The sequence below is a fragment of the Melopsittacus undulatus genome, chromosome 3 (assembly GCF_012275295.1).
Source record: "Melopsittacus undulatus isolate bMelUnd1 chromosome 3, bMelUnd1.mat.Z, whole genome shotgun sequence".
Classification (NCBI taxonomy): Eukaryota; Metazoa; Chordata; class Aves; order Psittaciformes; family Psittaculidae; genus Melopsittacus; species Melopsittacus undulatus.
Window position 1 is genome coordinate 93108161 of NC_047529.1, and position 27957 is coordinate 93136117.

Sequence of the window (27957 nt, forward strand, 5' to 3'; positions counted from 1 at the left end):
ACACACTGCAGCTTCCGCCCTCTTAGTTTTTACAAAATTGCTTATCACTTAGTCAAATATGTTCTTTCATACACATATCAGTGTCTGCAAATTGCGCTTTGATACTCTTTGCAACACAGTAAAAGCTGCCTGAGATTATCTCTGCCACAATAAACAGTTTTACTTCCTATTTTTTTACATCAGCAGTTTGAAAACAGCATGGAAAAACAAACACCTCCAAGTTCAACAAAAAGGCTTTGTCTTCACCATGCTATTGCTTCAAGCAATCGATTTTTTTTTCATCTTTCCACTTCAATATCTCCAAGAAATATGATATTTTCCTCCTGAAATGGTTCTAATTCTTACCATACTGCCCCCCAAAGACACCCACACACAGATGGCAATGGAAGGAAATGAGGCAGCAATGTAATTTTTGCTAGACACTTCACATTCATAGAGGATTTTCACAGGGGAAAATCCTAAAGTCCTAATTCAGGGGTAACAGGAATACATATATAAATTATATACACTTTGATTTGTGATTCTGAATACAGGAAGACAGCCAGTGAAGACACAGTGACTTATAGTTTTGACATTTGTCCAGCAACAATGTCAACCTGCTTCTTAACTCAGAAAGCATTCCTACACAATACTAGTTAATTTATACAGCTGGTTTGAAAACATTTTTTTTCACCATTGCTATTTCAAAACACTCTTTCAGTGACTCATGCTCTTACTGTTCTCTGTGCTTAAGACTCTGAAAACTGATGTCCAAAACACCCTTTTGATCACCACAGATTTCCTGAATAGCTATTTAATTTAGTTATTTTGACCAAAATACATTCTTCAGAAAAATTTAGTGATGTTAAGTACAACAGCACAGTGTGATGCTCTGCAGAAACTCCTGATAAAAGTTGCAGGACCGGATATCAAGAACCCAGGAGTTCACCCAGAATTTGCTCATTAACCAGTCATTCTCACACCAAAAGAACCATCTCCAAAGGGAAGCCCCATCTCAAGAAAATAAATTCTACCACATGGCAGTTGCACAAAAATCTCACCTTCAGAGATACCACCTATCATGGGGGCACAGGCTATAACAGAAATCCCTAAAGCATGAATTTAATGAAAAAATGACATGGAATTACTGAATAAATATACTTTGGCCAAATTAGTCATCTTGGGGTTTTAGCGCTTTTATTTTTCAACAGATAGGTCCTAGTGTTCCACAGTCTCCAGCAGAGACCAGCTATTTTTCTGCTAATAGCAATAAATACAAAATAGAACATACAGGAAAGTTTGCTGAAGCTAAGTAGAGACTTTCATCCTTAATTCTAATATTCAAGTTTTACACCAGAAATGTCACTGACTATGATAAGAACTTCGCTCAAGGCTTCTTGTTATTTGAAAAATGAAATGTTTTAATATTCAATAGACCACAGAAAGTTCAAATGAATTTCTATTTTTGATTAAGCTGTGCTGGATGTTTTTTTGTGCTATTTCCTCCTGATCCATGATTATTTTAATACTGCTGTGTCTTAGAGTTTACACTTCAAAGATCTGCTGCAGGGCAGATGGAAAAGAAATGAAGTTATTCAAATTCTAAGAACCTAGATTTTGGAGCATTAGTCTGATTAAAAATCTAATCCCATTCAGTTTTTACCAAAATATCAGAATTTTTTAAAGATTGTATTATGCTTAATTACTTCGCATAATAAAAATCACATCATATACATGAACTGTTAGAAGTAAGACTGATCTTTGCTCCAACTTGATACATCCACCCAATTCAGGATATTTTTCATCTGCAGTGTTTTATTGCTATTCAGGGATTATGAATTAATTTATTGTAAATGTTAATAGTTGTGAAGCACAACTGTCTGAAGCAGATATGACTGGGTCCATTCTCAAAGTAAAAATATCATTATTCTTCTCATGGTAGCTCTTTACATATCCACCTCAAGCACTTTGTCACAACAAAAGCAAAATCTACTAGCTCTTGAGGATAATTCCAGCAATTCATTAAAATATAAGTTGTGCTGACAATTGAAATTCTCTAACATGATTTATCCATTAATGGAGATTTATCAAAAATTTAAATATGCATTTTAATATGCAATCAAGAGCTCCTGGGTTTAAAATAATCATACCATACATAGTAAATACTGTATTTCTTTCTAAAATTGCAAATTGAAGTATATTATATGCTCATATATGGCAGACATCTTATAGGTTATGCTCCCACCAACTACAGTAAACATAGCAAACCAAAAAGTAAAACTTAGAGAAAATAAATTCCCTATATTTTAGTTTACTAAGTCCATTCCTTTGCTGCTCTGTTTCCCCAGAGACATTCACATGAGCATTTGTGAGATAATAATTGCAGCCCTGTAGCTAGGATTGGCTTTTTGTCTATGATATTTTTATAGGAACTTAAAACAGTGTTTCTGCTTTTACAAGTAACTTGGTGCCATGTTAATCAAATGTGTCCTAAGAAGCAAAGTATTTTTCTTTCCATCAACATCAGCTTCTGGCAATGATCATGGATCCATCACTAATGTCTCCATTTTTAGGAATGTCTCTTGAAGCCTGGACAAAGTAACAACCTCTGCAAAAAAAACCCTGTCTTCTTCCATACCTACGCCTCATATTCATTATTCCCAGAGCTACCATTTGATATATGAACCTGCTGGTGCCTGGGAAGCATTTGGAAGTTTCTGTGAAAAAGCAGGAGACATCAATTTTCAGCTATCCATTATCAGGTAGAAGAATAACAAAAAAAAAAAGACATTATTCTGAACAATGCTGGACCACTAGACTGTGATGCAAAATTCAGTAGGTCACAGGCTGCATACTTATCTCTGTAATAAAGATAACATTTCCCCATACTGTGCTGTAGATTTTGGGGAGTAGAGAACATAGGAGTGTTTTGAAAACATCGCCTGTAGGTAATAGTGTGATACATAATACTTTGCATCCTGGAGTCTGGATTCTATTCTTCGTGTTATTTTACTGTACATTTCAATGTTTCATTTCATTGGATAAAACAGCTGAGAATGGATGGCGTCTTGCTGTGAGCACGGGATGGGTCTTTTGTAACTTAGATTATCAAGTACAGAAGCTCTTTGTGAAGATGAGGCTGCAGCTCATTTTTTTCCTTTGTCACGAGATGCAGAGAAAAATTAAGTTCCTACTGTTGCCTAGCAGTATACAGTGACGTGAATACTACTTTTAGCACCTGTTGAGTCCTTGCTGTTTACATTGTCAGAGTAAGAACAAATAGTAGCAAGATGTAAAAAAACCCCAACCTTGGTAACGGAACACATATACAAAACCACTCATGTACCTATCCAAACCAGTTCTGTTCCTCTTCTTCCCAGCCTCTGTACACAACTATTTATTTTTTGTATTTTGGCCTCTCCATGTAACATTTGAAGACCTGTACCTATTTTATGTAAATTGTTGTTGGCCACCATTTCTTCTTCAACCATTGACTGGAGACTCAGGAACAGATGGTATGCCCTGTCTTTGGAAATTAAAAGGAGGATCAGTAAAGATACAGAAAGCAAACAGTTATCCAGTACCAGGGCTGCTGTTTACTAGTGGAATGTGAAAGCAGACAATTTCTGTGTTGAGGCCCTGATGAGAATAAAGATTTGTCAGTCAGCTAAAGAGTGGTGCTGTCTAAATGTGGTATAGTCCCAAAGCTGGGAGGGACTGGGCATGAAGAGGTGTGGGAAAAACATGTTCTTGCTAAATCTTCTTACAACCTGAAAAGAGCTAAAATGAACTAATCAGTTGATTAAAAAATAGAGCTACCAGCCCTCTATTGCAAGAGGAAAGAAAAGACAACAAACATCCTAAATTTAAAAATTAAAGTATTTTTCCATTAAATAATTATACCTTGTTCAATCTGGCAACAGTAATTAATACAATTGTCCTGGTACCCTTTGACAGATAAGAAATTGATGGAGAGCAGCAGAGGGTACACGTGCCTGGACTAGCAAATAGTCTAATGATGGCAGTAGGCGGATCATTTCCCACTGCTTGATAGCCTGGGAACAGAGCCACTGAGCTCTCTGAAATACAGAGGAAAGGGAGCAGTGGTAATATGACTGGTAAGAATTGTTCTTGATGCAAAAGAGAATGGATGTAGGTCACCTAGGAGGGAAAACTTAAGCAGATTATTCTCTTCCAATTTCTATTTCACATTGCATGAGACAAGTTTATACTTAGAAACTTTATACTTAGAAACTAAGTATATACTAGGCTGGTTTAGTTCTTTCTGTTATGCTAATTCTATGTGAACATGCATAGAAATGAGCTCTTGTAAAACACCAACAGACAAATATATGCCTGCCATAGCACTGGTTTCAACAAGTAATATCGAATGGACAGGAACAGAGGCTCTTGCTTACACATAGACACCTTTGTTTCCTCATACCTGCCATACTGTTGCCTTTACTGCTGCCAAACTGACATTGTTGACCCCTTCCACAGGCTCAGCAAAGCACACTGCTGTGGATGGCATGGCATTCATGGCAACAATTTGCAATGTTGTGGATGCTCCTCTGTAAAATTCTGGACTAGCATATGCTTCTGCTCATCTGCTTTGTGTCTTTTGAGAGCTTGCCAGCCTCTAGCAGTGGGTCCACCGTTAGCCTGTTTGACCCCACTTGCACAGCATGGTTTCCCATGCTGTAAGGCACTGTGAAATGGTAGTCTAAGGTCCAGCATTTCTCCTTTACACTTACAGGAGAGCAGTGTCTCAGGGAAGCAGATCTTTTTTTGCTAGTCATATTAACAGCCACTAGAATATATTGCTCAAATAAGAGATAACCAGTTTGTCATGCAGCACACAAACACAGCAGCAATTAAAGCCAGCCAGGAAGAGCCTGAAGACATTGTTAATCTCAAATTCACTAGTTCTTGTTGTTTACTGACTTTGTAAAGAGTATATCTTTGATGATCACTATTTCTGGAACACAGACATTTCATGGTTTTAAGTAATTGCTGCTGTAATATATTTATATGCTTCTGATTTATTATTTTCTTTTACAGAAAGTGATTATTTATTAGTTTAGGTGAGTATATTTAAAAAGACCTTTAGATTCAACTTTTAAACTTTGATTTCCATATTTTTAAAGAATATTAATGAGGCTCCCAAGTTATGCATCTAGAAATGACTGTCACTCAAGGAAAGAAAGCAACGAGATTCCAGCATTGTCAATACACTTAAATTTCAGTAATTTTCCCTTATCACATTTTTAAAACCACCATTGAGCTTGCCTTATGACAGATGTACACGCTAGCTAGTGTTTTCTTCTTTGTAGCAAGTGAGCTAACAAAGACAGACAACTTTATCAAACAAAAATATATGCACTGAGAAAACAGAGGAAAATTATGGCTCCAAGCACAGGTTCTTAAGATGAAGCACCCACAAGTAATTCTTACTACATAGAAAGCACATACATGTAATGTTCTGGTGGTGCCTAAATGTGCTGTACTCTAATCTTAATAAAGATGATGATCACCAAGTCAACCATACCAGGGAAGGCAGAAGATCTGGAAGAGGCAGAAGGTATTCAGCAATTTGGTGTTGCAGAGATTATTCAGTAATTTTAGTATGGAAACATTTTATCCTAATTGCTATTCAAACACACTGGAACAGACAGTATCTCTGCTAAGGACTCTACAGTCAGCATTTCTGATGTGAAAATTTGACTGGATAATGAAGATTCTCTGTGTTGATCACACTCTGTGGTTGGCCAATATAGCCCCCCACTTCTCTATTATTTTCTGAACTTCCTTGACCAAAAGTGCATCCTTAAAAGTTTGCTTCAAGAATCACACAAATTCTGAAGCTGAAATTTCATCTTGTTGTGAAGTGGAACCAAGCATTACACCTTTGCACAAAACAAAAAAAAAACAAAATGTTTTCCTTTAATGCTATTAAAAGGCTAAATTCAACAGCAGCAAAGCCTTTTTTTAGTATCAAGCAATGTTTCATCATCTTTCTGATACTTCTATAAAACAACATAACCAAAATGAGGCATTTCAGTACTTCCAGATAACGACATCATGAAAAAAATTATCATGGAACAGTGAGGCTGTGAAAACATTCCCCAGCAGAAAACTGATTTGCCACGTAAAGCATCAGAAAGGCTCTTAATGGATAATTGTTCTAAATTAAACACGTACAAGGCTTGAACAGAACTAAGATGATGTGCTTCCTTATGCTATTATTGTCTCACCTCTTTGTCAAGATCAGGGGATGGTGCCACAGGATCTGCTACACTGAGTACTCAGGGAAATCGATGGTTTTGGATGCATGAGACAAAATAAAGAATAAAGGGCAATCTCATCTGCCTTCCTCTCTTAAGGTGTTACCTTGTCAATGACTAACTCTCTCAGAATGAGTCAAAATTTTAACTCCATTGTATTTCTTTCATGGCATACTGCTCATATTGTAACCTAAACTCAAGTATATTCTCATAAAATATAAACACTACAACTACTGCAGCATTAGTTCTGCTTAGCTCTCATATCATGCCTCTCTATTGATGATGAGTCATCTCTCCTATCATGTAGTAAAGAAAACGGATAAGCCTTGAAAGGCTAACACTTTTTGCAATTTTACATAGCAAATACCATTTGGAAAATGTATTTGTAACACAAATCTGTAACTACTCCTGTAACTCCTGTAACTACTATATCGGTTTCTAGATGGTGAGTTATATACAGTCCAGATGAAAACATTTGGGAACTCTCTAGAATTTAATTTCTAAAAGATGCTCTCTTTGAAAATAAGAGTAAGATTTGACTTAGTATTATGGCAGTTTTGATTCATATCCTTTTAAGCTTTAATTTCAGGTATACTTCACATTCCAGTACTGAGTTTAAAAGTAATTTCTATTTACTGACTGTGAAATCAAAGGGGATATTATGAGACCATTCTCTGTCTTTGTTACAAAGGGAAAATCTGAAGTAACTTCACTATGGTCATTAAAAATGTTTTAACTGTTTTGTATCAACAGTTTCAGGAAGTGGTTGACTAAAATACTGAAATATGCCTCAAGTTCTTCTCAGCTATGACATACGCTGAAACTTACAGTAAACAAACTGTGATTCAAAGTTGCTTAAGAAACTTAAAGTCTAATTTTTATTCTTTCTAAGATCAGTATGCATGCAAACTTGTACTGAAACCATAGCCATCTGGAGGTATTTCACTTCAACCATAACAAAGACTTCACTCTACAGAACCATAATGTTTTATATGTGCTTGCACCTTTCCTAGCCCAGACAGGTAAAAAGGCTATAGAAAAAAAAAACAAAAAAAAACAACCAAGCTCCAACTCTTTATATTCTTCAAAAAGATGTCCTGAATGTCTTACAAGCAGTTTTTTCTGGTATGCAAACTGAAGTAGCCATGCTCTAAAATGAATATCATCACAACTCTCACTATCTATAAAGAAGCAGCACTGAGGCTTAATTTACATTAAAAAATATTTGCTTTACTTGAAGGCATTAGATTATATTCCTTCCCATTATCAAAAAAAACTTTATTTGAGGTACAACTGACACCTTCACAAGGAAACCTAGAAAAATGTTTGTAACTGAAATCATGCATGTTAAAACCAGGACAACCATCTAGCAACTGTGCTCCCTCCTCTCTGCTCATAAGGAAGCCAAGTAAGAATGGGTCTACAGGGCATTGAACGGGGAGCATCTTATACGTCAGTTACATGACTGTGCTGAAAGCAAAGCAAAAAGAAAGAGAGGGCCTGCTATTGTCTTGGTTTTGACTGATGTGGTCACCTGCTATATTTGGCACCAAGGATATGATTTGTCAGAAGAATGATCACTGTTCAAAAAGCCTTTCAGAAAGGGAAACACAATGATACACTATCCCAGAAATTGTGTCATTTAAAGTGAGTGTATCTCCTAAACATGTAAAACTTACAAAGTGCCTAGCAAAGAATTAAACAAAGAATGAAATTTCTGATTTACAATTTGCACAACGGTATGTGCAAGAACTTTGGGAACACTAACTTTCCTAGTACTACCCTGATGAAGACACGGTCCTTTTTATTTCTACAGGAGTGGTGGCCAGTGAGGAAAAAACAATAGCCTGCTACCACAGAGACAGAATGGCCAAGTCAGTGATGAAAATCCAAGACACTTAGTTCTAAACCACACTTATGAGTCCTAGGTTAGACTACCATGCCTTAGACAACACTGAAAAGATGGAAGGTGCTTTTTTTTTTTTTTTTTGGGGGGGGGGATTGCATTTACAAGAGAAATACTATATTCAAAATATTAGATTAATGTAACTAAAAAATAACAGGTAAATTTTCCTGCCACTTCAAGTAGGTGAGACTTAATAATTTAGTGATTTTTAAAGTGCTGAATTAGCTATCACAATTACTTCTTCAATAATGAATCAGCCTTACTGTATTTCTTTATGAAAGCCATGCAAGATGCAGGAAACGTACAGATACAGGTCAGTGTTTAACATGTAGAAATCACACAGGGCTTCTAAGCATTTCAGGCTTGTTCTTGTTTTTATTCCATACGAAAACTACATATCATTTGCATTAGTGGCTGCAAATAAACAGGTTTTGTGTTTGGTGAATTTTTTTTTTAATCTTAACATTCTACTTAGTTTTAATCCATCACATTTTATCCTATGTCTTCCTTAAAGAAAATTGGTTGTAAGATGCTTGTTGGATTGTCTTCCTTTTAAATAGTAGCTTGAAAGTGTTTGCAAGTAAATTTGCTCATTTGCACTACAATGCATGAAGCAATGATAATTGTTATTACAGTCTGCATATGTGACATCTTTGCTGACAGCCATTTCCTGCTAGGGTAACTTAAAAGACATTTTTTCTTAAATGTACTACATAACTACTCTTTTAGAGTTAACATGTGTTGCAAATGAATTTATATTCATACCATATAGCACTCATTTAAAGTTCTGCTCTCCCATAACTAATTTTCTTCTTATAAATTTAGTACTTTGTTGTTAATGGGAACTGCCTTAAACACTTCAGTTAAGGGCTGCTTTAGCTGCCTTGTGTAGATAGTTCTTTATTCTTTCCTCTAGGCAGGTTGCTATTTTATTAACCAGAATAGGACTCTTGAAAGGTTTTGGTATTGTAAGATAGCACACTTCCTAGGCAACAATGCCCTTAAGGTATAAATTATCTCACACTAACACATGTTTTCTTGTGTCTTCCTGCTTAATTGCATCACTCTTTAAAAAAAAACGTACATTTCTGGCTTTGTTTTCTTAAGGTAGCATTTTGAGTAGCAATGTTGGACTTACTTTGACTCAAAACAGAGTCTGTGTTTATGAGATGGAAGTGACTAGTTTGCACTCACTATTCCTCATTTTCTATACTAACTTTTAAATATGCTGATGTCAAATACTGTCCTAATTAAAAAACCCCAAATTATTCTACCTTGTGCAAAAGTCAGTCATTGCACTGCTTTGCCCGGTTTTACTTCTTGTGGTGTTACTTAAGCAGGTGAGGGGGAATATAAGCTGAATGCTTGCGCAGTAAAAAGAGCTTAACTTCAGGTTTCCTCTCTTTTTTTGAGAGGAATGCTATGACCATATATTACCCTAAGTATTTGCCAGATACAAACACCATGAGAAACATATAACATGTATATAATACTGATCACTCTTCCCTTGTACTTTAATTCCTACTGAGTCCTATCCATTTTCCAAATTACTAAATACAGTCTGCTGTATTACACAGAAATTGTCTTGTGAAAACTCAAAAAGGCTTATTTTGCAGTTACACATGATCATTAAGGACAGTCTGTGCCCTCCCATGCCAGGCTTGACACTGTTAATAAACACCCTCAGCTGGAAACTGCAGAGAGGAAACTTGAAGATGAAAAAAACCCACCTTTGGAAATCCCAGATCCTAGTGGGTCCACCCACATTTACTTATATTCTAGACACAATTAACAAAGCCTTTATTTCATCAGATACAATTAACACAGCCACAGGCAAAGTCTTACTTTGGTATGAAGGCACACAGTGTGGTGCTGGGTGAGAGAAGTTTGGGGATCCCAGGCTCTGCACTTCAGTGGATTACAGCTCCACCAAGTACCTCCTTGCAGGTGCTCAGCGCCTAGCGGCAGCAAAAGGCACAGAAATCCCATCTCCTCAAGCACGCAGCAGCACATGGCCTGACCCAGTGACAGGTGGGTGGCTTTTTTTCTTGGTTTTCTCTGACCTTACTGGGTGCTGTGTCACTTGTAGTCAATTAATAGTTTCAGACTGTTTGCCCATAATCATAAAAACTAGATTTGTTTCTAATAGCTGCCAAGACACGTGCTTCATATATTACTGCTGACGCATATATTAAGTGCAGTGATTTTGTTATGTTCTGAGTAAAGAAAGGTTTAGTTAAATCTCTATGGACATTACTGAAGTTTTTCTTCTTGTAAAAAGTATTTAAGCATTTTTTGTGTAAACAAATATTTCAAAATTAATCCATTCCTTCTATTAGTAATATAATTGCAGTGTTCATTTCCCAGGAGAAAATTTAAGTACTGGAAATAGTAAGGCCCAGTGAGAAAGAAGCACTTGTTGATTTAAGGCAGAATTTCTTATTCAGGATTTCTCTGTTTCTGCTTCTTTCTTTCCAAGTCAATACCAATCAGAGATGAAAAGCATATTTTATTTTCTAGATTATGTCAGCAAGAACATATTCCTTCCCGAAATAATAGAAAATCTTTATTAGATCTAAGACATAGGGCTATAATCTCCTTTTTATTTGACAGATATGCTGATCTGAGAAGAGTTTCAGCTGACTGAGGACATCTACTGCAAATATTACAACTAATATATTCTATTTTTCTTTTTGCTACACATTCTACCTGTTTATATTTTTGCTGTAGCTAATGCAAAACTTAACTCTGCTTTGTGAACTGTGAGGTCTTAATTTTTCTTTCTGTTTGCTATTTTTTTGCAAATTAAATGTTCTGTGTGGATATCTTGCTACAAAAATCAGCATTTAAATTCAGTGATTCCTTTGTTAAACCCCAAATGGCAATTTTTAAGTACACTTTTTAAAACAGAACATTATCTGTATTTATACCTGATGCCTTGTACAGAAGATGGCAAATTATCATTCATGAAACTGTATTTTATTTATTCTTCTTATTCCTCCTACATCTCTTACTACATCTACCTGCACATCAGGTTTAAATTTTTGAGTACAGATAGTACAGACAGTTCCTATCTTGGCTTGACTAGTAATAAACTGAGCACAGAGACTCAGCAAATATTGACGTCTACGTTTGATGGTGTGGACTGAACTGCCAAGCTCTAGAAATGTGCCAGAAGAACATTTCACAAACACTGAATTATAGATTTTATCTCACCTTTTATAACAAGAGAATCTAAGAATATTTGACCTTAAGTGCCCCTTAAGCTGGGGGCACTTTTCAGAAGAGCCATTATGATTGGATTTGAAATAGATACATATAGGACTAAATTATTTTTTCACTCTCTGACTTCAGTATCTATTTTGCTTTTTGTTTTGTTAAAAAAAAAATAAAGTGGAAGGAAATTTCCATTTTCAGACTTCTGAGATATCACACAGTGACTTTTCAGCTGAAACTAACTAGAATATTACATTTTAAAACAGAAATACAAGCGTAAATGTGAAACAGTATGCATGTCAAAGATTCTTTTCCAAAGCACTTTAAGAAGAAAGGTCATTCTTACACTCTAGTAAGATTACCAGAGACAATGTATAAACACACACCTTGTCCTGGATAGCCATAATTCAAGCAGCCTAATTCAGAACATCAAAGCCCTTCAAAACCCACAGCACTGAGAAGTTAAGACACACTTCCCCTACAAGATTCTGCTTCTTCCACAAGAAGTCATCACTCATTCTACATTAAATAATCTACATTCCTTGAGGAAAGCTTTTCCTATTTTCTTATCCGTAAATGAATAATTAGGGTTCCTAAATAATCCAAACAGATACTGTTTCCAAAATCATGTAATGCCTTTGATCAAAAAGCAAACATCTTCACGCAGTTTGGAGCCTTTAAACTAGTAGTACATGGCAATGCTTTCCCTTCTTTTGTTAAAAATCTTTATTTTGCCTTCCATCTTCTCAACTCATTTCCTACTCAGGAGTCTTGCAATTCTTTCCTGTAACTGAGAGCGCTAACAAATACCTTTCCCTTTCCTAAAATGTAGGTGACCTTGTTTCTCAGCTAGGAATTTTCAGTTAGCATGCTAGCTTAAATTCATTAGTATATCAATTTATCTTGACTCTATTAAAATGCATTTTCAAAAGGTAGTTGATGTTCACTTTATTCTCAGGTTTATTTCTCTAAAAATGGTATATCTCCAGCCCGCTATAATTTCATGTGTTTCATAGCTCCTCAACTGCTCTGTAAGGTTTTCTTCTGCCAAATATACAATTTTACTTTAATACAGTTGCCTCTGTATGAAGTTCTTCAGACACTTTCAAAAATTTTACTTCTATTTTACATGCCATCACTAATAGAAGTAACAGGCTTAAGCATCATCTAAAAAGTGTATTTATATCAGACTAAATCCAAAACTAATTGGGTGACTGGCTGGATTAAACACGGTACATGACCTCTCAGAATAAAAGGAGGAGAGTTTTACTAAGACTAATTTACAGAATTCGTTTAACCCATTGCAGAGATAATTTATAAGCAGTGTCCTAAATCTCAGCTGTGTCACATGAAATTAAACAATATATTAGACCATCCAATTCATGTATACATTACCTTCTTGCTGGTTTGACAGAGCCTGGGACAACCACTGCAGAATGGTACCTGCTCAGTAGTTCAACAGCATACTACTTGTTGAATCTGAGTTCTCTGTCCCTTACATGGCTGCCCAAAGGAACAAAGAGCTATGACTAAAACATGGAGAAAGATGGACATTAGCCTCCTAAATTCTGCTTGAACAACACGATGTTCTTTGCAACATAACTGTATTTTATATCTGCTTCCAGTCCAGAGCAACCAACCCCACAGCACAAGCAGAGCAGCTGCAGTCCACTTGCATATGCTGACCATTGTAGCTATGTCTTTGTGGCCTGGCATTTTAGAATCCACGATAAAATTTTTAGATGATATTTCAACAGTCTGAAAATATGCAGGTAACATGCAAGGCCTACCTAAGTATTTCTGTAAATCTGTATTTGACCCCAGGTGCAAAAACAACAGAAATGAGTCATTCCACCTCCACCTTTCATTAAGACAGAATTCTGATCTGTTCTATTGAACAGATGTCTTTATAAGTATGAAAGGACTTGATAAAATTGTTTTAAAACACCCACTTCTAGAATTCAAATAATAGGAACACAAAAATACTACTATTACTACTCAGAAAACAAGTTACTAGAGAACAAAGAAGTTTTTTTTCACTGGAGTATGGAAGCAATAAGAAATCAAACTTGAAATGATTACTGATGACAGCAATTAGAAAAATCACAGAAGGGCTAAAGGGGTGGGAAGAAGAGCAGAAGGTGTAATTTATATAAACAAACCATTAACAGGAAGGTTTGGCCCAATGCCTTTTATCTATTCATAAAATATCCCCTTGTTCTAGAAATAAAGTATTTCAGGCAACAACTGGGCTTTTTACTAGATACTTATTTTGTTTAAGGTCTGCAAGACTTTACTTACACAATAAGTAAGTCCAAAACTTACAAGAGTCTACAGAAGTCTACAGGGCTATAAAGTATTTCTGCATTTTCACTATTTCACAATTGATTATAAAAGCTTAAAGGGCAAAAATTCTGGCACAAGGCAAGTCCATGGGGTGCTGACATCCATGAGACCCCCACATCCACGTACTAATTTTGTATTTATCCCTGAAGAGACAGAAAAAATGCAACTTAATCATCAACCTCCTTCTCAATATTTTCCCACAAGCCTGATACATATTCAAAACCCAAGTTACAATGCTGTGCAGCAGTTTTAAATGACTTACTCTCATGAAATTTGTAATCATTTAATGCATTAAAAGAATATTTGTTTGCATTGGTGGTTAAATTGTGATCCAAAGGGATATGGTGAAATACCTGAAATGCATATTCCTTGCTGGTGTCTGTACATCAAAACTACATATATAGCTGTTTTATCACCAAAGGTTACAGACCCTTCTGCAGGTCTGGAAAATATATGTATACTATTTTTAAAAACAGCCTTGTATTTTCAAAGCATTTTATCAAAATTCTTCAAAAGGTAAATATTTCAGGGAGAGCTGAGGTGGTTGAATCATCTCTTGCAAATCCCTCATGTCTGGTGCTTTCCATATAATAATACAATGGAACCAAATTCTCAGCCACAACTCAAACCTTTCAGAGACATTACATTATTCCAACAATGAAACATTCACCAAACACCCATCAGTCCCCTTTGCCTTCTCCTAAACCCAAGCACTACCAGGCCTTACAATAAAAAATATTATCCCACAAAATGTGGGTATGGGTAGCTTAAGAATAATTTCCTTTTCCTCTCTTTTTTATTTTTTTATTCTCAATGCTTTCCAGTTAGTTTCACTCCACTACCCAAGGCCTGGCAATGTCTAAGACAAAGGAGAACCTTGTAAGGAATTTATTTGTACCTTCTACCTGGATTCCTGGAGAGTCTTGGGTTTCTGCTCTGTTCCTCAGACACCAAAGTCATCAGCCTGCATCTTCTGACTACCTGGCATCTACTACAAGAGCTCTGCCCATTTCCTGCTGTGGTCTACACCCTTGTTCTGTGGAGCAGTGCAGGGAGGGAAGCAGCATGTAGCAAGAAAAGATGCTGTGTGGAAATGAAATGGCAAGGTGCACAGCAGGAACACTGGGCTTTGCACCTTCAAAGCTGCCAATATCCTCTGGCCTCAGGGACTGCTGAGTCTGTGGGGCTGGGATCCTGGAAAACAAAGGAACTCCTGTAGGCTTACATGCTTGTTTTATAACATCAAGGCTCATTCTTCAACTGCAAAGACTGGAACACAGATTTTTAACCTTCTGAGCTTTATTGTGAAGCTCAGGAGCATCCTATAATAGGCTCTGCCAAATGCTTGCAGTGGTATAAGTAACATTCATTACACATTTGAATACTCTTAATTCCTGTTAACAAATTGTTTTGTTCTGATTATTCAATTACTTGATAATCTGTGAAGATGAATTCATATCCATGGTCCATTTATTTGCATAGTGATAATCAATCACAGTAAGCCGAGTGGAAATACCTTTACTTCGTGGGTGAGATACTTTCTAATTTAACTTATATTACTTTTTTGAGGACACATCTGCCAGGAAATAATATTAGAACTTCATTATGACTTTTCAAAAGTTTTAGCTTCAACAAATAGGTTTTCCAAAAATCCCAGCCATTTGACATTGAAAAAGTCTTAAATGTCCCATTTCCAATGTTTTCTAAAAACAAACTTTCCATTTTTTCATTCTGCTCTGGATTTTTTTTTTTTAATTTTTATTTTTTAATTAAAACCTTTCAGTTTTGGACATTGAAAGCTCAGACTTTAGCTTCTTGTCCTAAGTCTGGAGAAAAATGCTTTAACTATTTCAAATTCTTGTGGCCTGGGATGTCTTGCCAACACTAGAAAAAGCAAAAAACCTTACTAATTTTTTTGTTGTTTTTCAGACTGCCAGTATGCAGTAACAACCATGCAATGAAAACTCAGATCTTACTATTCTGCTTCTCTTAACCATCACAAATACCCGGAATCCCTGACAAATAGAAATCTCATGCAGATACATCACACAGGACTGTTCAGTCTGTGTCATGATCATTCACTTCACTAAACATGCCCAAGCTCAAACAAACACTCAGGCCCATACCAGGCAACTGTTCAGGTAAAAAATTCCAGACAATCCAGATGCATATTAGATCCTAGTTTACTAGAAGCCAGTTGCACTGAGTGCAGCTTACCTGCAGTGAGGTGGGGGTCATGAAATGATATTCTACTAACATGTAAAATCCTGCTTTTATGGTGACATTTGTTATTATAAAGTGTACATACACTGTTTGATAATAGCACCATGCAAAACTAGTCTGTGGATAATTTCAGCAGCAACAGAAATACAAACAGCTACAATTATTAGAATTTCTCCTTGCTTTCCTGTTGCAAAGACAAGCCTGCAGTCTTCTGATGCAACTGCAATGACAGTCTTTTTCCTCATAGGTGGAACCAATAGAATTAGGAGCTAAATCACAAATCATCTTGTAAATCCTGCTAACTTGATTTCTTCCTTAAGGGACACAGTCTCCAGGAAATGATTTAATTGATGTGATTATTTTAACTGCTGGCCAACTATATATATCTGGCTGTAAAAATGGCCAATTAAAATCTTTCTCTTTGCATGCTGTTCATTTAAATATTTCACAACACTTTAAAACAGTAGATTTAAAGACAATAAGATAGATTTTCATGTACTAAAATGGTAAAACTGAAGCAGAAAGAAATTAGGTTCATAAATTCTATGTTAGATGCCATTTAAGAGAAATAGGGGAACTACTATTCCAGGTGCATTTTTAACATTTTTAAAATAAAGTGAATGTATATGTTTACATTGTATTACACCTAGCAGGATTCCTTTAAGGAAGGTATTATTTGTATCTGTACTAGTAATACTTATCATATATCTATATTGCTTCCTATACACATATAGTAAATAATCACAAGTCAAAGAGTCACCATGCCACCAGACAATAGCATACAATGCTGCACAAATTAAAAAGCTGGATATTTTTCAACACATACTTCACAATGCAATTGCATTAATCTCTATTGTCTCTATAAGGCAATTATAAATACCTGCCTAACTGTAGCTAGGCAGTACCTGCCTAACTACATCCTCACACACAGATATCTAATAACTACTTTGTTCCATTCTAATCAACCATATGTTCAAGACCCAAATCTACTAACACATATTCCCAGCTTTAGGATTACATTTCAGTCATTCAAAATTATATTTAATCCTATGTACTGTTGCATATGTGTTGGCAAGACAATGAATACTTTTTGGACTCAAGGTTCTGACCTGGTTTCTTTTCTTTTCATCTTTAAGTGGGTGTTGTTTTCTGGGATAGTTTTCAGAGACTGTTTTTCAAGCATACCTTGAGAACAGATTTCAACTTTTAGTAAGACCCCCACTAACACTCAACAAGGACTTCATTTGTGTTCAGCTATACCCTTCCTCTCTACATTAATATGAGTAGTGGATATCCCTCCTGTCTCAGAAATCAGTGACTGTGAACACAGTAGCAACTCTTTCTCCTCAGAAAATGCTTCTCTTCTGTGTGCATCTGTGAAAATCTCCAATGTGATTTAAACAAACAGCGCTTTGTCAGAGAAGTACCTCATAATGGATGAAGTCAAGTAGTATACTTTGCCTTCTAATCAAAACAATTACTTAAAATACAGATGCCTGGATAATTTTGATTGAAAATCAAACTGAAAAATGATCTTTATTTCATGACTGTAATCATTGCTATGCAACTTTAACAGTACTTCTTTCCAAGAGATTTCCAAGAGATAGCCAGGAAGGAAAATAATTTTCATAGAACCCCTGGATATATTTCTGTGCAGTCACTCTTAGACATATTCCATTCTTGTCTTCCCAGAAAGCTCTATGCACACAACAGATTTCAGTGAGCCTATGATATTAATCACTATTACAGAGGCTGCTTATATCAGCTTAAAATATTTTTTAAGCTGATTTATTATGCATTGCCTCCATAGAAAATTTATACGGCACAAATACACATGGCATGTTTGTGTGCCCGGGTGCTGAAGCAGATTATTGTCACTGCTTTCTGCAAGTACTACTCATTGCTGAGATAAAATTAGCATAACAAAATAAAATTATTACCTTGTGTTATGCCAGAAAAAATGCCAAACTACCTAAAGTGAACCTGTGATAGACTGCAGAATTCCCGCTAATTTCAGGTTAATGTGAGCCTGATTCAGGGCTCCCTTTTCACCCCACCCTTTCCATGAATGTTACATGTCCAGAGACTGAGTGTCAAGGGTGGCAAAGTAGGTAAATTTTTGGCCCCAGTGGATGCAGCAGCTTTTCCTTTACTCCTCTTAAAAGTACTCATGCTTGAAAGGTGCAACCCCATTCCGCTAAAAAACCTGGCAAAATCTTACATAAAGGTTGGCTAGGAAGAAGATGGTGTGGAAAATAGAGGAAAGTATTTTCATGACAGAATAACATAGTAGGAAAAGCTAGGAACAAATCTGTATCTATGATGAACAAGCACCACAGCTATCTCTCTGGAAACATGCTGAGCTGTAAGCGGTGTTTGAGAAGAAAAGTGGATCATCTAATTCAAATAGTGCACTTTGTGTGGACAAACAACAAATAAGATGAATACTCCCAGCAATCTCCTATCTCACAACAAGAGAACAATTATTAAGATATTTTACCCATCAATGCATGACTTCTATTTCTTTCACAAATGTCTGTGAAAATAAGCTTTTCATAGCTACTGATTTTGGGAGAACTGACATTTATGATGACTGCTTTACACACAGGCTACTTTAAAATACTTTTCAATGGGTTTTCATATATTTCAGTTTTTCCTAGAACAAATTTGCAAAATTGCCTCAGACTTTCTTTACTATATTTTCTCCTTTTTACTAATGTTCCTAATGCAATCACCGCAGAATTGAAAGGTAAATATATAAATACAATTTTTTGTTGTTGTTTGGGCAGGAGGAAGCAACAATTTTTAATTAAGAATTTGTTCTGTTCAAAATAGCTAATGAAAATGCTTTCACATTTTGAAAAGCTTTTAATTCTGAGAGTGATTTATTAAAGGTCTTAAAATGAAAATGGAGAGCATGATCATCTTGGAGCATTAAAGTTATTGAAAACCGTTCTTATTTTCTTTCATTCACTTTTCATTTCAAGTGAGTAAGAGTATTCAGCTCTTATATGATCCCAGCCCACCACAGCTTGTCACATGGCCATTCTGAGCTTCACAACTGCAACACTGTCACTAAGGTGATTTTCCCTAACATACGAAAGTTCTGTCAAATCTTAAACAGCTTAAGAGCACCCTTCTCTGGCCAAGTTACCATACCAGTGACGCAGCCAAAGCAGACAGGTAAACAAACAGAAACAGGAGGTGAAGGTATGCAGACGGCACTCAAATATACATTTTTTTTTCTGAAATTCGGAAGCACACAGAACAGCACTCATTAATCAGTTAATTACCTCACTATGTTCAAATGAATGTATATCCAATCTTATGGCGCCACTTAGTCAGTCTCTTCTACCCATGACTCTAAAAATCATGAACATGATCTCAGTAAACAAGAGAACCAGCCTCCTCTTTAAAAATATCTGCTCCCAAAAGACCATTAACATCTGAATGCAAATCAGTCACTCTGACAAAGTGATGGAGACAACGCACAAGAGAGACTGGTGTTTTAACTTCAAATCAACTATTCATTTGGGGATAGAGGATTATTAACTTTTCATTCTCAAAAGTTCTGCTTTGAAAATTAAAACTTTAAAAATGGCAAGTTCCTGCTCATATTTGCCCTTCGGAACAGGCACAGGAGAGGGAATAAGCCAGCTTCTGTCCTTCATGTACTGACAGAGATCTCTTCGTCAGAGCATTTTACAAAGACTGGAACCTCATTGAGGCCATGAGTCCACAATTTTAATACTGTTTGCAAACAGCAAGAGTCTGATTTGGCGTACAGAAACCAGCAATGATTCCACTATTAAATTACACCTCTAGGAGAATGCAAGAAAAGGGAGATGAAGGAATGGTGAGACAAAGAAAGTAGGAACCTGTCGTCAACCCAGCACGGAAGACACTGAAGGGAAAATTAAAAAAACAGGGTCCATAAAATTAGAGGCTTGGGAGACAGGAATCCCAGCTTCTCACACATAGTTAATTTAGCCTGGAAAAAGTATAAAAAATGGAAATTCCCAAAACCTTGTATTTACCTATAACACAAAATTACTTTGCTTCAAAGGTACTGGATGATTGAGATGTTATGCCTTTGTGCACTTTTCTGTCAATCCAAGCAGTAGAGTTTTCTCTTTTATCTTGTATTTTAGGTAGCAGCACTGAAAAGTCATCAGATGCTAACAACTCATTACTCAGCTGGGAAAGATCAAAACCAATGACAGAAGAAATGCTCTCTCTCTTGTTATTAATCCTATGAGTCATTCAATTCCCATTTTTACCACTCCTTATTTTTTTCTGCCTACCTCTATATAACAAGCAATACTGTTGCAGGTAGCTCCTGTGAATCATTCCTTAGGCTCACCCACCTGTAATTTGTGAGTGAGATGACACTGGTTTCTTCTGGGGTCTCTCATTACGTCTGACCAGGATACTGTCTGCTTTTCAGCAGAAATTTTTTAATGTTTGAACACATAAATTCTCTGTTTTTACTAAGCATAGTACTACTAGCGCTCAAATAAAGACTGGTAACTAATGATTATGAGAATACATTTGTTAGTCAAAGTGCAACATCTCACTATCTTAACAATTTCCCAGGCAGAAGTAAGCATTTTGGGAGATCAGAAAAAAAACAACGAATAAATAAAATGGCATGCTATAGCAATAATCTGTCTAAAAATTGGGAAAATACAATGTCTATGTAGAAAAGGTACAATATCAGCTTCACATCTAGGAGAAAAAAACTAATGACTACATGGATTATATTTTCCTGGGAAAGATAAATGAATCCTTTCCCTTCCTTTTCAACTATGAGATGTTAAAACACAGCTTTCTACGGATCTCTTCCTATTTTCGTGGGCTTAAGCTATGATTACTTTCCAAAACTATTGAGCCACACATCAGAAACAGCCAGTAACAATTAGTATGAACATGCTTTCCTTGCATGTTTTTTATTCCATCTATGTATGTATCCTTTAATTGAGCTTACATTTTTATAGTTCTCCTCACTCCTTCAAAAAAACCGCCAGTGTCTCTCATTCATGTTTACACACCACTCAGTTGGCACACTCCACAGATTTTATTTATCACCAATTATACTCAAATAGTATACACTTTGAAGTCCTATAAAGTCCTGATAGCCTGTAATGACCATAAGACACCACTATATCACTACATCTCTCTTAATGAAATATCCACGTTATTATTACCTCATGAAGCTTTCAGTACTAATACTGACCAAACAACTTGCCCACCCCACAAAGACCCCCAAAGCAAACCCTTGGCTATTGCAGTCCTTTATCTGTAAACCCTGAATGCTTCTTTATGCTTGAAAGTGAACAGCAAAACTTTGGCATTTACTTGCTGTCTCTCCTTAGTAAAAATAAAAATGATATTTTAGAGCTCCTTCTAATCCCTATGATTCATATGTCAGACTCCCTACATTCATCATTTCAAGCAAGTTTTTTTTATCCATTTCCAGGCCTAATGCTGAACCATGTTTGAGGCAAATTGCTATCTTTTTATTCCTAATGTGTTAATGAGTGTTAGTAAAGAATGCCTGTGACAATCTTCATGCAATTCCTACTGTTGACTGGAAAGATGTCTATATAAACTATCTTCTTCATTCCTCCAAAATATTTTAAAACCATGGAGACAACAGCAAGCCCTTCTTTTGTTCATCAAAACACATAATCGCATAGAAAGAGCAAACTCTCCTGCTTATTTTTTTCCTTGGAGCCTTTACCGTTTCAAATCAAAGCCACAATAATACATAGCTGATGAATAACATTACTGTGACTACATGGCAAGCACACAGGACGTACTGCGCTACTGCAGTCTACTCAGCCATTGAACACTATTTTAAACTTGTGCCTTCCGAAAACAGTGTCCATGACTGTGGTCATCTGCAGCAGCCATAGAATGTAACTCAGATCCGTAAAGAGGGATAATTAAAATTAAGTCAAATTTCCCAAGATCCACATGGGAAATTATATGTCATCTTCAATCCGAGCTTTAGAAGCCCAGCTGTGTAATTATGCTTAATGCTACTGAGAAAACTGATTCAATCCCTCCTTCAAGAAACTTCCAGTTCACCTGATGTAAATTCAGTTCAGAGATAGTTCAGGCTCTGCTAGAGCTATAGACTTCTAGAACTATTCAATGTTTAAAACACAACCTCTGATGTGATCTTCACATTCAAAATTATAATGTGAATGACCAAAAGCAAACTATATTTTTCATAATAAAAATATTATTCCATTCTCAAAGACAGGAAGCTATTACTCAACAATAATGGTTTGCACCATAGCATTGCTTACACCCTTAAACAGCCAAGACTAAAGAAATACTATGATTTCCAGCAGAATTTCCATTAACAGTGACCATTGTAAGATCTAAAATATAATCTAGCATATCTGGTTTCAGTATACTATGGCACATAGGTATATCAGTCTGTTTTCTGCAAAGCTATGCATGCAAATTCATCTATTTGTTGCACTCAGTCTAAGCCTACTTGCAAGTAAGATCGTGGGTGACTCAGCTTGAGGTGAACCATCACTACAGACCATCTGCTACAGCACATTCTCTCTGCTCAAAAGCCTAATTGTACTTACCCTCAGAAGTCCTAGCTGGATGAGGTAATTCAGTGAGACTATGTAAAAGCTAAGGTCTTTCACAAAACCCATTTTTGGCTGAAATTGTAATAGGAATACAGTACACTGCTACACAAGCCCCAGAAGGCAGTGAGCTAGAGTCAGGATGAGTCAGTATAGAATAATGCTGTAAAAGCCATGTGTAGCTAAAAAAAAAAATAATCCAAACACACTGGGCATGGAGACTAAATATCTGTTCTGCATCAATGAATGATGCAGCTCTTGGTGCAAAATAAGCTTTGAATGTAATGAAACGATTAGCTCATCAAGCCCAACAAGCTACAGCACAGAATAATTCTGGGGTGTTTGATATTTATTCTTGCTTGTCATGACATACTAAAATACACCACAGATATTCACTGATGAGTACAATAGGTTGCAGGTCTACAGGCAGCACAAGTAACAGTAGTCAGCTACCAAAGCTGTACTTCCACTGATTCTTTTATGCTGAATCCCACTTGGAATTAGACAAGGATGAATTCTTCCCCCTCCAATAATTGTTTATATCTATATATAATAAGCCAAATAATTTCTGATAAAGACTTTGTAATATACTAAGTTGTCTGTATAGTTGTTTGCATTAAAAGAAGTATGATTTTGTATAAATTCTTTCTCAAAATAACTTGACTATCATTAACATCATTATTGCTAAACAGCTAGGAAAAATCTCTTGGCATTAAGGAATGAGGTAAAGAACCAGGACAGGTAAAAACATTTTTTTTGACGCTTTTATCTTGGCATATGCAATATATTGGAGCTCAGTAAAGGACTGGGGTTCTTTCTCACAATCCATTTCACCTCCTGCTTGTAGGTGACTGGAATGCTATCATCCAAATTGGTCTGCAATTCATCATCTCTAGTGAATTTACACTACAGATAAATTTGCTGCATAAAGTCAATGTACACACCTAAATGTGGATAAAAATATGAACAGCAATTAGCACACATCTATGGGTTTGCATTCTTTATCATCAAGTAGCCTGCAAACTCATGTTAAGCATATTTTAATCAGGTAAAGACAACTAAATTATTTGCTTTTCAAAGACTTCAAAAAAGCAAGCAAATAAAAATGGTATTTTAATTCAAGCAGCTTGCTTACAAAAATGAATGTATGAATATCAACATCAGAAACTTACTTGATTTCTATTAATATAAGAAATAGCAAAATAATTCATCAGTTTTCCCAAAATTTCGCAAAGTGAAATAATCTTAGCATTATTTTTCTTTCTTTTTCTTTTTCTTTATTTTTTCTGAAGTGCACCAATGTACAGCCTATAGAGAATTTTATGCATTTGAAATCTTTCTCTGTGTGAATATTTACCTGTAAAAACATCTAAGGAATGTAAAAACATCTAAGAACCACATTCTACTAAAAGGTTAAATTCAGGTACCATTTCCCAAGATGATTTTGCTAATGTAGCCATCCTTACATAGACAGTGTCAGTAATTCTACATTGAAAAGTGACCACTCTTTCAACTAGTTTTTCACTTGCTGTCTTAGAAGTAACACTATGAAATAAAAATAAACAAAAATATCTCTCTTGCTTTTATAACAGCATAATGAAAATGTTGGCCCATAAAAACTTTTTACTACAGGCAATTTATGTACATCCTTAATTTTTACATGTTATGTTTTATATGTTGTGTAAGGGACTCTTCCCGATCTTTCTAAGTCCTTGTACTAACATGACTTAATTGTGGCAGATCTACCCATTTTGCACACAAAAAACAATTGCAAAGTTCCAGACTTTCTGGGACATAGTCCTGGATAGATGACGGGGTATAATACATGGTTTTTGAATAGACACACAGATATATAAAGATATATCTATACATATAGATATATATGAGCATATAGACATATATATATATTTTAACTGGAGAGCATATCCTCTTGGTTTGATCATGTTCATATTGATGCTTTTGTGGGTAATAACAGTATTGTAAGTTGTTATTATATACATTTTCATTATTATCATCATGATCCTTAGACAATATTCCCATATTTCCTAGTAGTCAATAGTTTTGAGTTCTAGATGAGATTTATTTGCTACATGCACACTCTTAACACATTAAAGGAAACCTGCTACTCTCAATATGAAGTTTTTAAGAGTTCAGATCCATCCAGAAGAGAGAGAGAAAAGTAGATTAACTGAACACAAATGAAAGTTTTGCTGTTCCAGTGGGTTTCTTAGTCATGTGTAGAAAGAATAAGTGACCAGATATTTGAGTGAGAAAATCTGCAAAGGGAAAGAAACCCCCAAATCTCCTATGCCTTTTCTTTCACGCTGCAGTTGATAAGAGTTAATGCCTCAATTCAGAAGTTGTATCAGTGACTTCTGTGCACTACTGCATATATATTTTAACAGAACCTTAAAAAAGTATGTCTATTCCAGTAAAAAAAAAATTTACAAATAGTGTCTCCTGCTATACAAATAACCATAGTCTATCTAATTTACAATACATAGCACACAAGGTAAGGCAGAAAACAGCAATTAATATAGATCACTTAATAGAATGCCATGCTGTACAAACTTATGGGAAATAAGTCTACTCTTCATAGACTAGTTTGTATTCAAGTAGTTTCTAAAATCGTAAAGACATTTTGTTCATCTGTAAAACTGTTTCCTTCTTTGTGCCAGAATTATTCATTAGCAAAGACATTCCAAGGGTTTAAAATTAAAGTATAAAATTCTGCTTGCTATTCTGTACAGGACAAACTTCTGTAAATATTTTCTACACAAGGATTACCTTCTCCACTACAAAAATTGCAACTGTTACCAGAGTACAGAAAAAGTAGGCTTAGCAATGGCATCTGTTTCAGAGGAGCTCCATACTCATTGGTGCCACAAAAAGAGACACATCCACATATACAAATGCAGACAATGATATAAAAATATGCAAATAAGTTAATAGATATATCATTCTGTTTAATAAATGGAAAGATTTTGGTGCATATTATGATACAGACTTGAATTAGCTATAATGTTTATAGCTGTCTTGCAGATTACCACAGACATCTCAACCTTAGCTTCTTGGGCACTGGCAGCCACTTACAAAAGCAGATCATAAATGTTTGAATTAATTTCTACAATCCCAATTCAGTATCAGTTGCAGGGTGCAGTTGCTGCTGCTATGGCAGTTCTTATCTTCATATACTGGCCTATACACTAAACTCATAAGTTGCTAAACAGGCTAAAATCAGATCTTGCATTTCAAGATCTGAAATGCAGAAACTCAAATGAAAATATTGCCATCTTCAGATAACTTACTTTTGGTAGTAAATTAAGTATTTCCTTCACTTAATTGATAGGACAAAAACATCCCTGTATAAGCCCACTCCAATGTAAGAGAAACATCAACATTTCCTATAATTAAAGCATTCCAGCAATGCTTCTTCCAGAACAGATGACTCTGAATTCCCCATAACACTCAGTTAAAAGGCTTTTCCATTTGAGCATTCCCTTACATAGCATGGAAACTTTAAATACATGAAATGTGCTTTTACTCTTACCAGAAAAGACACTGGGAATCTTGGAAAGAAAACTTTTGACTGTACGAATAGGAATCCCATTTTTCTCATCTTGCATGCGGGCTATGACGTCTTCCATCTGAACAAAGGCAAAAGAGAGAAAGAATAAAGAAATCCAGAATTATTTCCTAAAATAAATTTTCCAAGAAATCCTAGATCAATCTCTCAGAATGACAAATATTTCTTTTTAAACTTATAGTTAATATTTTATATTTTTATTGAACAGGCTAAAAAAAACCTGCAAGTAATTTATTCTTGGACAACATTAAAAAAAAAGTATGCGCTCAAAGTCTCTTGCGAAAGAAATACCAACTGAGAACAGAGAAATTTAGTTGAAGTAGTTAAAAGAAGTAGTTAAAAAACACTGCTGGATATAGAATATGTTTTGATTGTCTTACTGGTATTGTACCACATATAAAAGCAAAATAGACTCATGAAGCCTTCTAGGGGACTGATACAGTTCTCAAAAAGTCTGTTCAAAATAAAAATAGAGCTTTTAATTTCAAACCAAATATGAATTTTCTTCTTTTGAGAAGAGGAAAAAAAATACATGATGCAATTTTTCATCCCTGGAGACAGCAGAGACAAAAATGTAACATATTTGTAGATAACAGGGTGGGTATAAAAATGTTTACAATCACTTTACTGTATTTAAACATTTTTTACATAAGTTCATTTTTCCCAACTCAATTCTTTCGGCTAATTTTGCCTGTGTATTTTATAAATTATGCCTAGCCTAAATGGTCACTTTCATGCAAACTATGAACAGCAAGCCCTTTTACTGGAAAACACAAAGAATCTTTAGATAGAGTCATTGGCTGACAATGCTATTTTTTATTCTTGCACATTTCATAACTGAACTTTAAACATTAGATAACTCTCATTTTCTTTTTTTGGATATCTGACTCCTCAAAATATTCAATGATATCATGATAAAATAATTACAACTGTCCTTCCTTTTTCCTTAAATCAGCAAAATACTCTGCATGAAAAAAATCTGTGTGACAGAGCAGATTATATTACTTCATCAGTCAAATCACCTCTGTCACCCCATAGGCTCCCAAAGAATTTGTGGCTGGGTTGCATTGAGAAAAGAGGCTAACAGACAAAATTCTGTTATAGGCCTTTTCCCACAGAAGTCAGATGACCCAAACTAGCAAACAGCAAATCACTTTTACTTGTAGCTGTCCATTAATTGGACCAATGGGAAGTTGTATAGAGCCAGGAAAAGGAAAGGAAGCAGGGGTCACCAGTGGTGTATATATGAAAAATAACAAAAATCCATGCCAAAAATGAAACCAAAATCAATTAGTTTGACTGCTCATGAAAAACAGGTTTATACAGAGAGTATCTGGAGGTTTGAATGTTGTATATACTTATGAATCATACACTAACAACCCAAGGAACAACCAACCAGTGGCACAGTCCAAAATACGAAGTACACACAAGATGTAGATATTGTTAGCAAGATATGGAAGTCCGAGTCTATTGCTCAGAATTAGGGAATGTACAAATGTCACAAAAAAACAACCAACATACACTGTAATGAGTTTCATCTGATATGGAATTCAATTATTCAAATAGAAAAGGTCATTAATATTATTCTGAAGAAACTGTCAAGCAGAAAAAATGCTATGAAATGGAGTCTGCCCCTACATTTGTTATCCATATAATAAAGGGAGGCTTGTTCCAAGCCCTTCTAAATTCAGTTGGTAAACTGTCTTACTGAGCCCTTAAACAAATAAGAAGTCACTCGAATTGAGGTGAATATCTTTGCTTTAAACAAGGAAGTAAATTATAACCATAGATGCATGGTCTTCT

General features: G+C 35.5%; 1 protein-coding gene across 4 annotated transcripts in view; it reads right to left on the reverse strand.

Moving 5' to 3' along the window:
- Positions 1–27957, reverse strand: part of RGS7 (regulator of G protein signaling 7) — a 246072-nt gene that overhangs the window by 114929 nt on the left and 103186 nt on the right. For all 4 annotated transcript variants that reach the window (XM_005146007.4, XM_031046228.1, XM_031046229.2 and 1 more), the window contains one exon: positions 26119–26215. In XM_005146007.4, the coding sequence (XP_005146064.1) occupies positions 26119–26215 (97 nt within the window). The remainder of the gene's footprint in view (positions 1–26118; positions 26216–27957) is intronic.